The sequence below is a fragment of the Pteropus alecto genome, unplaced genomic scaffold (genome assembly GCF_000325575.1).
Source record: "Pteropus alecto unplaced genomic scaffold, ASM32557v1 scaffold135, whole genome shotgun sequence".
In the NCBI taxonomy this organism is placed as follows: Eukaryota; Metazoa; Chordata; class Mammalia; order Chiroptera; family Pteropodidae; genus Pteropus; species Pteropus alecto.
The window spans coordinates 3628649-3642783 of NW_006438076.1; the positions used below are offsets into that span (position 1 = coordinate 3628649).

The 14135-nt window shown below is 40.3% G+C and overlaps 1 protein-coding gene and 1 long non-coding RNA gene across 3 annotated transcripts; one reads left to right on the plus strand and one right to left on the minus strand.

Annotated features, from left to right (window-relative positions):
* The first annotated feature begins 61 nt into the window (after window positions 1–61).
* Window positions 62–2798, plus strand: LOC112482496. The gene is made up of 2 exons (XR_003047317.1): window positions 62–289; window positions 2728–2798. It is a non-coding gene; the product is annotated as an uncharacterized LOC112482496 (long non-coding RNA).
* EI24 (EI24, autophagy associated transmembrane protein) lies at window positions 2396–14048 on the minus strand. Of its 2 annotated transcripts, none has more exons than XM_006915208.3 (11): window positions 14009–14048; window positions 12078–12188; window positions 9160–9305; window positions 8521–8581; window positions 7623–7689; window positions 6985–7109; window positions 6554–6673; window positions 5913–6024; window positions 4833–4944; window positions 4354–4428; window positions 2396–3420 (listed from the first exon to the last, which is right to left on the minus strand). In XM_006915208.3, the coding sequence occupies exons 2-11, from the start codon at window positions 12117–12119 to the stop codon at window positions 3258–3260; spliced, it is 1023 nt and encodes a 340-aa protein (XP_006915270.1). In that variant the 5' UTR covers window positions 12120–12188; window positions 14009–14048; the 3' UTR covers window positions 2396–3257. The 2 variants fall into 2 exon arrangements, with proteins under 2 accessions (XP_006915270.1, XP_015447538.1); XM_015592052.2 differs by lacking the exon at window positions 14009–14048 and adding an exon at window positions 11198–11255.
* Between the last annotated feature and the right edge of the window lie 87 nt (window positions 14049–14135).

A 14135-nucleotide genomic window follows, 5' to 3' on the forward strand; every position in this document is an offset into this window, starting at 1 on the left:
CTTAAGTGGGTACTACAGAAATCACTTAGCATCCAGGAGGTGGGACTTTATGCTCCTGCCGGGCTGTGATTGGCCCACTAGTGCGAGCGAGAGCGCGGCCAGATAGTGCTCGAGGCAGTTTGGTTGAGGGCCGAGGAGTGACGTGTCGGTCCGCGGACTGCGAGTAAGTCGCGTGGGCGGGGTGCCACCGCGGTCCGTTGAGGCCTAGTCACGTGACCAGAAGCGGAAACTACGCGGAGAAACAGCCGAAACTACAAACCTCTCGGGTCCACTTCTGAGTTACTCTAAGGTAAAAATTAATCATTACCTAACCTAAGATTAAAGGAGAAGAATTTTCTGTCATCAGTAAAAACGCAAACGCTTCCTAGTGCAGACCGTCTCTTCTCGGACTGTTGGCTCAGGAGCCGTTTACGACGGCGCTCCTGGAACCCGTGGCTGACAGGAGCCCTGCAGCCTCGCGAGGCCTTTCGTTTCCAGTCCCTGAATGGCTGACTGCGTGCTTGGCCTAAAGGGGCGATAGGCTGAGGAACCCGCGGTCGCGGAGGTCGTCCTCCTCCCGGCGGTGGACAGCCCACCTGCGGCTGCCGTGCTGTACCAGCTCAGGCCGCGAAAGCTGTCCTCTCCCCCGCCCCCCGCCCCAAAAATGTTCCTGAGGGCCGGGAAGCAGCCAACTCCATGCAGGAAAACAACCTTCAAAACTTATTGAAAGCCCATTTTAATCTTGTTTTCAGAATCGTGTGTATTTTTCAGAATTCACGTTATCAAGCTTACCCCCAAGAAGTTTGATCCGGTAGACCTGCTTTTTTGTTTTGTTTTTATGTGTTCAATGTAATTTTATTAACAGGAAACTCAAGCTGAACCTGAAAGTATTGCAGAACTTCAAGTAAATGCTTCTTCAAAATATTTTGGATTTTTTCCTTAATAAAAGGGGAGGAGGAATTAAAGATTCTTTAAAGTTAAAAAAAAGTACTTTTGCAAGAACATTAAGATGGGGTTCTCGTTAATTTTTTAAATTTTGAACATGCTTCTATAAGGGAATATGTTCAAATGTCCAGGTGGTAAAATTAAGTCAACTTTTTCAGAAGTCAAAATGTACTACTAAAGAACAAAGTTTAAAATGTAGGTATATTTTTAGGGTAATTCTTTGATACCAATTGATAGGGAAAGGCATCTCTAAGTAAAACCAGTCAAGACAGCAAGGTCGTTTCTATAGTTACCATAAACTGAGAGTTTATACCTGAATTCAGTATAGCAGTTAATCCTTTCTCTTGATTTATCGGACTAAAAGTTTTGACTTGGTTGTTTCAGATAAAGTTTTTACTGTTCCATCAGTTGCTTAAAATAATGCTATTTTTAGCTTGCTTTGTAGGAGTCATGTCTTTCCCGTGGAGCTTTTGGGTCTCTCCTGATCTACTTATCTCTTTTATGCTGCTTTTGTGTACATTATCTCATGTGTTTGTTACCACATTTCTATTGTAGATATGCCACAGGCCTGGCCTCTCAACTGCACTAATAAAACTGCAGATTCCTCACTTCCAACCACTTAAATTAAGCATTTTCTATAGCTAGGATAAAATCATGTGCCATCATCCACTCAACCTCCCTCCAACACCAGCTTACTTGGTACACATACAAATTTCAGGTAGCAAAGATGTGGCCACTTAAATAACTAAGCTAATTTTTAAAACTTAAATAATGTAATCAATGATCAGTTACCAGCTGATGAAATACTGAGGTCTTCAAACCACCGCACATCAACCTGTCAGTTCTCTGCAATAGTATTGACAAATGACCAGAGATTTCACAGAGTACGGGAAGTAAATCTTATTTTAAACCATGTCTTTAACAATTTTTTGTGCACAAGCTGGAAAACAATGCCTACTTCCAAGATGCCCTCTATTTGAAAACTCGCTGTACCTTGAACTTGGTTTACATCTCCTGGCAGGGATTTTTAAACCCTTTTGTCTTGCACAGTGAACGTTTCTGTCAACAAAATAATCTCTTCCCTAATGAAAATGTTCAATACACTGCAATCTAGAAGAAACCCTCCCTTCATGAATACATGAGAGATATACATACAGACTTTAAAACAAATAATCCTAAATTCTTTCCCAGATGTTAATATGATCATAATTACATAATCAAAATTTCCTCAGGGAACATTTTTCAGAACTAATCCTTCAAAACACTACAACCAAATTTACCCATGACAAAGTCTTGGGTTCCATGAATATGGTTCTTGATGTGGTGATTTGTAAATTCAACCATTAAACATTTGTGGGAAACCAGCTCAAGTTTAATTGACATTTTAAAATTATATAAGTGTTTTGACATCTGTCCCCTTCCCCCCACCCCATATGTAGTCTCTTTAAAATGACAGGAAAACAGCAACCAATCACAAGTTTAATGAGTTTAATAAGTTTACCCCTTCAGTTCCTATTTGCAGCACCCAATATTCTTTTGAAATGCCAGACAGACCCACAGTGGCTGACAGTAAATTTCAGATCTCCAGGGTTTTAAAAGTTCAGGTTCTCTAAGCATTCTGTGTTTCAGTGGCACTTGTCCAAAATTGGTACCTCCCTGAAGTTGGGGAACTTTACATGTACCAGTGAAAAAAGCTTTTTCCCCTTCAAGGGGAAGAAAAATCACTCCTCAAAACCCAGCAGATCTGGCTATGAGGTCTTTTCTCCTGTCCTGTTTCTTCAGGCTTTTTTTTTTTTTTTGCAGTGGAGCAAGAGACCAAAATCTAACCTGAGTTACAAGAAACAAGACAGTGATGGCTATTTTAAAGGGAGTGACCAGGAACAACTGAGATACTCCTTTACCTCCCACATCCAATATATGTGCTTCACAGAAAAACAACAAAAACAACAGGTCCACAAAATACAATAGCTAGAATTACAAAATCCATTCATCCAAGGGTAGTGGAAGGCAGGAAGAGGAAGTGGGAGGGTAAATGGCACCGGGAGAAAAAGTATTCAAATCAGTCCAGGCACAGGCGCTGGCAAATGCTAGAAAAGAGCTGCAGAAAAACATGTGGTCCTTTCAGACTCACAGGTGTTAAAAATCCACATATTGGTATCAGGAAGATTGTGCCTTCCGTGCACCAGAAACAATCCCAATTCTTCAGAGAGAAGGGAATATGCATAGGGCCCTTGGCAGAGTGGGTCCTGCCTTCCCTGTTGGGGGAGGTGAACAAGAAAAGAGCTGCACAGCCTCCTCCCAATCCCACTCATCCCCTCTGGATGGCAGATGACTCAGTGGCCTGCAGCAGCCTTCAGTTTGGCAGGAGATGGATGTGGTGAAGGGAACTTCTCTGCAGAAGTTGAGCTACTCAGGGCAGACTGCAGGTAGACCGTCTTGTGGAAGAGTCTGTTGCTTAAGAAAACCACCAAGGAGAAGAGGCGCAACTGGAAAAGGCTAAAGGGCAAGAGACCAAACTTGTTAGATCCCCAGTTGATCAGAATTATTTGACAACTTAAGTTTGACCACATTAAATTTAAAATATGGGAAAATAAGACAACTGAAATTTGATCAAGGCAGTACAGGTATTACACACATGGATTAAATAGGCAGCAACCAAGGAATGCCCTGGGTCCTGTCGCTATCATGAATGCAGTGGACACCACCATCTGAAGTATTGTAGCTTAACAGAAATAAAGTTATATTTCAGATTAATTCTGACTCGAGAAGCACTTTTCTATAGCTGACTTTGGGCACAAACTTCAAGCTATATCTGGAGACATATGCTGTATGTGTTTCATTTTCAAGACAGTTTTAAGAGAAAGTCAATTCTCTTGACACACACTGAGCATTGCTGAACAGCAAGAACATGCAAAATCCCAAACAGATCTGACATTCCTAGTATCTGTGTATCCTCACTGACTTAACCAAAACTGATCAGAGATTGACCTTTTCTCGGAAGTGATAAAACTTTTGGAATGCCAGTATTACTGCTACAGATTCATCTTAAAATACTTTGTTTTTCTATCATCAATAAACTCATGTAGCCAGATCACATGGCCAATACTTTTTTAAAAAATTGGCCATTCTTGCAAAAATGAGCTTAATTACAGGTGTTTACAAGTGCCTTATTTAATAGATTGTTAAATTTTAAAAATATATAAATTTTTGATACACTTGTGCATGTGTGTATATATACAAATATATGGAAAATTTGGGGGTATATCCAAGAAGTGCTTTTTTCTCATTAAACTCTGTATTAATGTTTTCCTGGAATGTAAAAGGTTATTTTTAAAAAAAGTCTTATTTACATAATTGAGGCATTGTAGTCTTAATCCCCTTTACACAGAAATACTTAGTATACTTTGGCTAAAACTGGCTAATACTTACTACGCTTTGCCAGGGGTCTTTGCTTCATTGGCGCTGATAATGAATAAAGGAAAGAGAATAGAGAAGAGACAGCCACTGTAAAAATAAACAAATAAGTAAAAAAGAATAAATAATTAGTCACCTTCATAACAGCCATGACTTTAGTGCAAAATTCCTTTGCCTCTAGTGCTAATATCATGGCTTGATAAACCCTTAATAAATCAAACACATCTTTCAAAAAAATAAAATAGGATTTTTCTAAGACTATATTTAACACTGCTCCAGGAGGCAACATAGAAGAATATGGCATATAGGACCCTGCAGACTAGATGTTAATGCTAACTGACAAATGTCTATGACTATCTGTCAAAGAGAAAAATCCTACTGACTTTCTAATGGCCAAATAAGAATGCAGGATGCCTAGCACAGAACCAAGTACCCGGAAGATGCTCCCTACACTATTTGTACTAGTTCCCTTCCAGCCCCTCCAGCCAAATTACCTGATAATGTATGAGGACTGCATTGCTGTGAGGAAAGCCAAGGGCAAACCAAATCCAAAGTAGTAAGGCCAATTCCTCTCTATATTTGACAATCGCTGGTGCATTTCGATTCCTAAAACAAGGAGCCAGTACAATTAAAAATCATATTTCCTTTTAGTAAAATGACTAAACATGATAGAAAAATTATTTGAGGTTTGGGTTTTAGATACTGGTTTGCCATTTAGAACACAGCTAATGAATATAGTTAAAAATTGCCCAAATCTCCTATAAAGCTGCTATGCAAATTTTATAATAACCACAATTTCAAAGCTGGCAGGTTAACTGAATTATGAATTACAACACCAGCATCCTTGGTCAAGAGTAGTCCTAAACAAAGCAAGATATCAAATAAAAAGGCAACCATTCTATAGAACAGTGGTCCCTAACCTTTTTGGCACCAGGGACCAGATCACCTATGAGAATCTAATGCCTGATGATCTAAGGTAGAGCTGAGGCGGTGATGCTGGCGCTGGGGAGCAGATTCAAAAACAGATGAAACTTCTCTACCTGGCCAGCCATTCCCCTCCTGTGTGGCCCAGTTCCTAACAGGCCATGGCCCGGGAGTTGGGGAGCAGCTTCAAAAACAGATGAAATTTCTCTACCTGGCCAGCCACTCCCCTCCTGCTGTGTGGCCCAGTTCCTAACAGGCCATGGCCTGGGAGTTGGGGGCCCTTGCTATGGAAATTATCCTCTTTCAACCATATACACCCAGACAAACATGCCAAGGGCTTTTAAAATATCCAAAAAAATCTGAATGTACTGATGTCAAATTTCTCTGACATCAAATTTCTCTAATTCAGAATAACTCATACTCATTTATGGCTCAGAGTTACATCACATTAAGCACCATAAAGGTAATGCTACATGCTGTACCTTCCAGCATCAAAGTTAAGGGTTAAACCCCCTAAGCCAAATATAAGTTCCCTCTTGCCAAAGATGGTTTGCCAAGGGCCTAAGCATTAAATAGTTTTAAGAAGTCTGCTTAGCAGCAGCATTTCCAAACTGGGCCTCCAAGTTCTGAGTTTCTTGAGATGGACTTACCTTTATTGAACCAACGATATTCAAAGCAGTATAGTGAGTAGAGAAGGGACATATGCAGGAGACTAACCAGCTGACCAACAAGATGGATGGGAAAGAGACTCACAAACATCCCCTGAAGAACAAACATGGAAAATCTTAATTCCAAAGCTTCTGAGACCTAACACTATTCACCTGCCACTCTGGGTCATCACTCTCTGCCTAGATAGCCGCACAGTTGCTTCTCAGGTTTCTGAATAGCAGGAGAGTGGAAAATGGCCAGGGTGGCAGGGAAGTGCACGTAAATTCATGTTTCTTATTTTGTGACTTAAATTTTCTAGTTTCTGTGGAAAAAAAAAATGGTTTATTTTTATTTTAATTGAAGAAATTATTTTAATTTTTTTCTTCTTCCTCATCTACCTCCCCCTGAAAAAAAGTGATTTAAATAAAAATCACCACCTCCTGTGCTCGCTTCAACAGCACATGTACTAAAATTGGAACGATACAGAAAATCATCACCTCCCATAAAGCGTATCTGTCCCAGTATAAACATTACCTCCCATAAAGCTTATCTGCCCAAGTACAAATGCAATACCCATCTTTGTGAAGCTCCCTCTAGTGAACTTTTTTTTTATAATCTGCCCACATGCCCAAGCCGGACTCACCTGGATGAGGAAAAGAGCCTGCAGCAGAAGGTTGAAGAGCATGTCAGCAATGATTTTGCTGACACTAGGGAATGGGTGAGGCTTCCTCCCTGATACTTCAAATGCCAGATCAGCTATATCCTGTAATGGAGAAAGTAACTTACCAAAACAGGAATTAAATGGCCTCAATATCCATCCCCAAAGTTAAGGCCACTGATCTGCCCTTAGACCTGCCAGGTGAGAAAAGCCCCTGGACATCTGGGAATGAGATGCTCTAGTGACTTGAGATAATTATTCCCTTTACAAGAGCACAAAGATCACCCACTGACTGCTTGATCAAGAAAAGTTAAAGCTGTGAAAGTGCTCCCTATGGCTACTAACTTCACGGGCTGAAATCTGCCAGTCAACCCATCATGCTATAGGGCCCAGTCTCCATTCTGCCCGGGACCTACTTGAAACCAAATGGCATTCACAACTTTGCTAAGCACAAACAGGGGGAGCACCCAAAGAGCACTGAAAATTGACGTGAGGAAGAATTCCAACCACGACCAAACATCTCCATGTAGTGATGGATCACCTAAGAAAGAGGGAAGTTTAACTGCAGAAATGAAAGGCCAGAAGACCGAACCCCTAGTTTATGAGTATTCCCTCCTTGACCCCACACACATCTGTTTCTTGCCAGCACATCAATATACCTATTTCAAATAGTCTTATTCTTTACAGACACACCAAATTCTGGCCACAACTCCAGTTCAGAGTAGCCATAGATATGTGCTGCTTACCTTGAGATAAGCCTGCTTACCTGGTAGTTACTGAGATGTCACAATGATTAATAGTATGCAATATACAGGAAACCACCTGGGTTTAAATCCCAGCTCTGCCACTTACTAATAGTTTAACCTTGGTAACTAACTTTCATTTCCCCAACCATTAAATGATATCTATAACAATACCCACTTAAAGGATTGTTGAGAGGTTTGAGTTAAAAACATCCAAAGCTCCTGTTACACAGGAAGTGTTCAATAAACTGAAGGACACAGGAAACGACCTCCCATCTCCATTCCAGGCAGACAGCACCATATATACTTACCAATAATTTGGGCAGTTACTGACTGAAGCACAGGAATAAACACTCGATAAAACAAGAGGAGACTGAACTGAAGGAAAGAAGCAATAAAGTAATCATTAAAAACCCTTCCTGTTTCAGTGTAATTATTTTCCAGATGGAGGTGCCTTTAGTAAATTAGAAGGCCTGAAGGGGCACCAAAATTGGAACTATTTCTATTCCCAATATTTCAACTCAGGGTTACAGATCTGACATTGCCTATAAAAAAACTTTTAGGGACATAGAAGAACACTTTGAATAGTATTCAGGACAAAATACAGGCATATACTAAGTACACACTAATATTTTATTAAAGTTAACATCTAAAAACATCTGCAAAATGTTTAAGGAAACCTGAATTATATTGAATTCCAAGTCAAAGGAAGTATTTAACTACCTGTTCCTCAAAGTACGTCGATTTCATTTAAGCCTGTGTTGGTTCTCAGTAAATTGTAGGCAACCTTTTCTAATGTGGGTTTCAATACATATCAATTTTAGTAGACTGCTATGACCAGAGGAGGGGGAAACCTTGCCCTTGGCCACTTATCCTTCCCCTATGATCCTCCATAGATGCTCTTAGCCAAAAATCCAGACACTATCAAGAGGAATTGTTACCTATAACATTAAAACTTGTGAATAGGTCATTTAAAAATAATAATACTAAAAGTATATATTCAGGGCTATCCTTTTATCTACATGTAAGTGTTCTGAGTGGGAATAAAATCACTGCAATTGCACAGAATCCTGACTTATGGTCTTATGTACACATCAGCAGTGATAGCTACTATGGTCTCAGTTTAAAGAAAACAGTTGAGAACTATCCACATAGTGACAATCTGAAGATGCTTATAAGGTGCCTGGAATTTGAGAAAAGAGAACTTACCCAGAATACTCCGCCATTCCAAGCGCAGCACTGGAAAATTCTATTAACAATACGTGGCTCACTGGAAAAGACCACATGTATTTAGCTTATTAGGCATATAGACCATTTCCATATTGTCATTCAGTAGCTCTCCATTTAATATCTTTTGTTGGTATTACTTTTCCAGCACTTATTTTTATTCCAGTGTTCTCCTAATGTCAATGAGAAAAGCCTAAAAATATTTCTAAAGAAGCAGCTTTTCTTAAAACAAAAATGTATTTTCTAAAATCCCAGATTGGAGAAGATTAAAAGAGGATGTCTGAGGTTCAACCAATAGGTAATTCCACACTGGCTCTCTTAGAAGTATGAATCAATCCAAACAATTTTTTCGTGGGTCTCTACTCACCATTCAGATTTAAAGAAAAAAATACCTTGACTTTTGAGTAAGGATTATTGCTAGACCCTAGTTTAATTAACATGGGAGGGAAAAAAATCACTTATAACATTTTTGGGGGAGAAAGTACAAAAAACAAAAAAATGGGGTACTAAAACTACAAGTCACGATGTAGGATCTTAATTGTACACTAAGGATAAGTCACTTCCTAATGCGCCTTCCGGAAGGGAGCTCAGACATTTCTGACACCAGCCTCCACTCCTTACCTCTCTTGCTTCCTCTCTATGCTCTGGGCTCTCCTCTGAGCCAGGACACTACTTGCCCTTCTTCGACGCTGCTCCTCTCTCTTTTGCTGAATCCGAGCATCTAGCTTTGAGATGGTACAAATTCCCCAGATGGAGTCTTTGATTCCCTACAGACAAGAGTATTATTTTTAAAGAGGGAAGATTATGGATTAGAGAATACTTTCCAAAGTTACATATGGTAAACTGAAATCACAGTGGAAACCATTTTATTTATTTTGCTACATGGCTTAAGAGAACTTTGATATTTTCTTTAAAATAATTCCCAATTTGGAGAAGGGTTGCAAGAATGGAGAACTTCCTAATACCTTTTTCTCCAGATTCACCAGATTAATATTTTGCCATAATTACTTACATACATACATATATACATATTTTTTCTGAATCATTTGAGAGTAGGATGCTATATCACATTTCTTTACTTTTAATTCTTCACTGTGTATTTCCTAAAAACAATGATATTCTTTTATATAACCACAAGGCAGTTATCAAGAAATTTAATATCAAAATACTTTACAGTCCATATTCCAATTTCTCCATTTGTCCCAATAATGCCCTTGACTGCATTTTTACCCCTCAAGTATCAGAATTCAGTTCAGAATCACATGTTGTATTTAGTTTGTCATGTCTCTTTAGTCTCCTTTACTCAGGAACAGCTCCTTAACCTTTCTTTTTGAAGTATATAGGCCTGTTGTTTTGTGGTAGTCCCTCAATTCAGGTTTGTTTCCTCAAATTAGACCCAGATTATATATTTTTGACAGGAATATTACATAAGTGATGATATACACTCTCAGGTATTACATTCAGAGGCACACGATATCTGTCTTGCTGGTGATGTTAATTTTACATACTCATTCAAGGTGTTATCCAGCTTCTCCATTGTGGAGTTGCACATTTCCCCCTTGCAACTAATAAGTAATCTCTGGGCAAACGCTTCTGAGACCATCCAAATACCCTGCTCAAGTTCCCTCCCCTAAATTTACATCCATTGACAATTCTGGCCCAACCAATCTTGAATAAACTGGTTGCAAAATAGTGGTTTTCCAACTCCTATACACTTATCAATACTATAAAGCCAAGTTACAACCTTCCTTTATACTCTTCCAATATCAAATGCCTACAGTATGACCAATATCCTGTACCAAACTAGTGATACAAGGGTAAATTAAACATCAGTCTCTAGAAAGGACAAGGGCTGGACCAAGGTTGGAGCAAGACTCAAAGAAATAATTACTATAAAAAAATGTGAAAAGCTATAGGAAAAGAACATGCCAATAAGACAAACAACATGGTAGTGTAGCTGGAGGAGAATGTCCTTAAAGACTATATGATGGAGGAGAGGGCCCTTAAGTCTATAAAAACAGTGACAGAGGCACTTGCCAACCATATTGGAAGAGCTCCAATAGCAGAAAGGTTACTGTTTGCTACAAACACTAGAACTGCCTATCACCCAGTTCAAAGAACTGCATTCACTCATCTACTCACCCACATACTAAGCATCTTTAATGAGCTAAACACTGGCTATACGGAAATGCTCAAGAAACATAACTTAGCAGTAAAAGTATACAAGTAAACAACAAAAAATTATAGTTTACGTAAGTGCCTCAACAGTTTTATGTCCAAAGTAGGGTGGTAGCACTGGGCTATTCAACTTCGTTAAGCAGCAGCACAAAAAGGCATTCCAGAAGCAATAGTGAACTGGATTCAAAGGTGGCATTTCACCTATTGTTCTTAACTAAAACAAACTTTAGAGATAATTGCCAGGATACAGAGAAATGAGCAAGTTTATGAACTATCAATAGGAGCATAAGTTGGCACAGTGTGCACTTGATCTTTTACCTGAGTAATTTTTAGTCTTATTTTGCTTTTAACTTCTCAATCTCCTACAAATAGTTTAAATATTTGATAGTTAAGTTCAAATGGCTAAGGGCCTAACGTGTGCTAGAATGATGACAGGAATCCCTACCTCTGAGACATTTACAGTCTAGTGGGGCAGACAAACCTGTAAAGTGTACATTGTAGAACTGATCCAGGGTTGAAATTATATCACACAGGAATGGCTAGAAAGTAAAGGTATTAAAAGTAGATCACATTGCATGAAGTCTCTGTGGCCTTTCTAAGAATCTCTTTCGATTCCCCTTTAACTCTAAGGTAATAAACTTTTAAACATTCCCATTGAGGAATACCTCCCCTCTCCCTCCCCCACACCCCCAATCAGAACTGGCTTTTCTCCTGCTCTAGGACTATAGCTACAGGGGCTACAACTAGGTCATCAGACCTTAGACATTCACTATAACAGGATTTTATACTATTGGAAATTTGGGTAACTAGGTCCTAAACAGATCTTTTGGGACACTTTCCTAGAGCATCATCATCTGCACCTTGTAGAATGGGGGCGAGCAGAAGTTTCTCTAAATAAATCTAAATGAAGTAGTTCAGGTTAACACTAATGTACCAATGTTCATTGCTTAGTTTTTGATCAATGTATCATGGTTACAGAAGATGTTAATAATAGCAGAACCTGGTAAAGGATACAGGGGAACTCTGTACTACCTTGTAACTTTTCTGTAGGTCTAAAATTATTCAAAAATTAAGTTAAAAAAAAAAAAGGTCTCTGGAGCCAAGTTGACTAGAGTCTAATACCAGAGACACTCACTAGACAGACAGGTTTACCAAGCTTCTGCAAGATGTAGGGTAATACGTATCTCTTGAGCAGTGTGGATTAGAATAAAAACCTGTATGTGACTTTACTTTTTTAAAAAAACAAAGAAACACATGTATGTGAAGGACCCAACAAATAGGATATAAACTCCAAAACACTTAAAGGATTTCATAGTCAATTCCCGCAGGAAAAGGGTCAAGAGATGGCTTGATGTACTCACCCTGCCAAGGTCCTGGAGAAAGGTTTTGACACTGTCAGCCATCTCTTCACCACCCAAACTACCAACTACAGAGGAGGGAGAAGCGTCTCAAAATCTTTCATCATGAAGGACCTGAAAACAGATGGAGCATAATAGGGATAAAATATTTATCTTAAAGATAAGTAATTTCATGTGAATTTCTACGTGATGCTATTTTCCACATATGTTTCTAATAGGAGTGAGTAGATTTTAGCCCTTACATACTAGAACTTGGGATTCTAAAGTTCTCAAACATGATTAAACCAATCTAGGGTATTCTCAATTTGAAACAAATCAAAATGACAGAATTTCATAGGCTGCTTGTTTAAACCTCAAATTTCAAAATATAAGTATACTTTCCCTGACCTACAACCACCTTACCAAACTGTACCTTACTGACGCAACTGGGCTACTGTCACCCAGAACTGAAAGAAAAGGAATATAGCAGGAGAAAGGCAACCTACACACCATATGAACCATCTGCTCCTTAGGTCAAATCCTACACAGATGTACTCACCTCAGGTAGACCAGTTTCTAGGGTAAGAAACTTCTGTTAATACTCCCACTTAAAAACAAACAAGAAGCCAGCTCAGAGTGATAGCTAACTCAGTACCAAGTGTATAATAACATGCTCAATGATGATACACAAGACCCTAGCTTGTAAAGACTATCATGAATTCACTCTTAATCAGCTACTCTCCTCTTCTATACATTAAGAATATTAAAATCTTTGTAGGTTTTTTTTTAGTATAAAGTGCAATAAACATGAAAATAAAAACTTAACTTCTCCATAAACATAATCCCACTACAGAACGAGCTAACTTGGGAGTTTAAAGAAGCCAATCATTTATTCTGGATTTCTCACAGGTCACTGACAGATTCTGAAATATGTCAGTCCTAGTCCAGTAGAACAGCTGTGTTATCTGAACCATGGCCATTAACACCTGGCTCTGCATGTACCAAGTGGCATGTACCAAGTGGTAACTACTGACCAACGGTGGCCTTTGAAGGACAAGTCATTTCAATTTCACATGAAGATCCTAGCAGCCTTCCTACAGGAATATCTGGTGAATTGCCGGTTTGACAAAAAGCTGAGACTTGGAGAAAAGTAAAAAGTAACCTGTCACCATTTGAGACCACAGCGACTGAATAACGCAGGGAGAACCCTCCAACTGAGCTAGAAGGAAATAAGATTAGTCTGGTTCACATCATTTTGCAGATGGAGGAACCGAGTCTCCGAAATTAAATGGCTTACCCAAGACTACAGCAAATGAAAGGCTACCGGGAACTCGAAAACTCTGGTGTTCTAACCCTCAATTGGACTTTTTACTCCAGCTTCGCAAGAGGATTGTTGTTTACCCCGAGCATCTCACGGACAAAATGTCTCTTACCTCTGGAAATACACCTGGCCACTAAATGCCTCACAGTCATTAGAACTTCTCAGGCATCTACGGAGGCACAGCCCTGCACTTTCATTTCTAAGCCTCTAAACTCAAGTCTGGAAAACAGAAAGCGGCCAGATCCACTCGAAGGAGTGGAAAGGCGAGCATTCTCACTCTCACCGGCTCCAGGTGCCTTGGACGCTTCTCTCTATAGGTCCTCGGCAATTGGGACTGAAAACCATGGACTCTCTCCGCAACCACAGCTGGGCACAAGGCGCGGAGCTGCTCACTTTTCACCTCGGTCCCACGTAGGCTAAGGACAGCCGCAACGCACCTGGGCATTCTCCCCAGGCTGCGACCTGGGCCAGCTCCTGCCCGCACATTCCGGCCGGGGGTCCCTCCTGGAGCCATTCCCGCAAGCACAAGACCCTGTGCTCGGGCCCTGCTGGCCCTCATCGCCCTACCATACACCCCATACTCCCAGGGCCCTGCAGCGCGCCAGTGGCCTGGCTCCGCCGAGCCTGAACCTACCCGGCTGCTCCGCCGCCTGGCTCCGGCCCAACACCGCAGGCCGCTCGGCTCCTCCGCGCCGGACCGAGGACTGCCGCCTGGGCGCTCCCAGGGCCGAGGCCGCTGCGCCCGCACTAGGTAGACACCG

Excerpts from the sequence above, each read along its gene's own strand:
- EI24 (XM_006915208.3), bottom strand. The coding sequence starts at position 12,119 with ATGGCTGACAGTGTCAAAACCTTTCTCCAGGACCTTGGCAGG. Across the intron at positions 9,306-12,077 it reads TTCTCCAGGACCTTGGCAGG|GGAATCAAAGACTCCATCTG; the intron begins GTGAGTACATCA and ends TCTTGTCTGTAG. Across the intron at positions 6,025-6,553 it reads AGGCTCTTTTCCTCATCCAG|GGGATGTTTGTGAGTCTCTT; the intron begins GTGAGTCCGGCT and ends TTTGTTCTTCAG.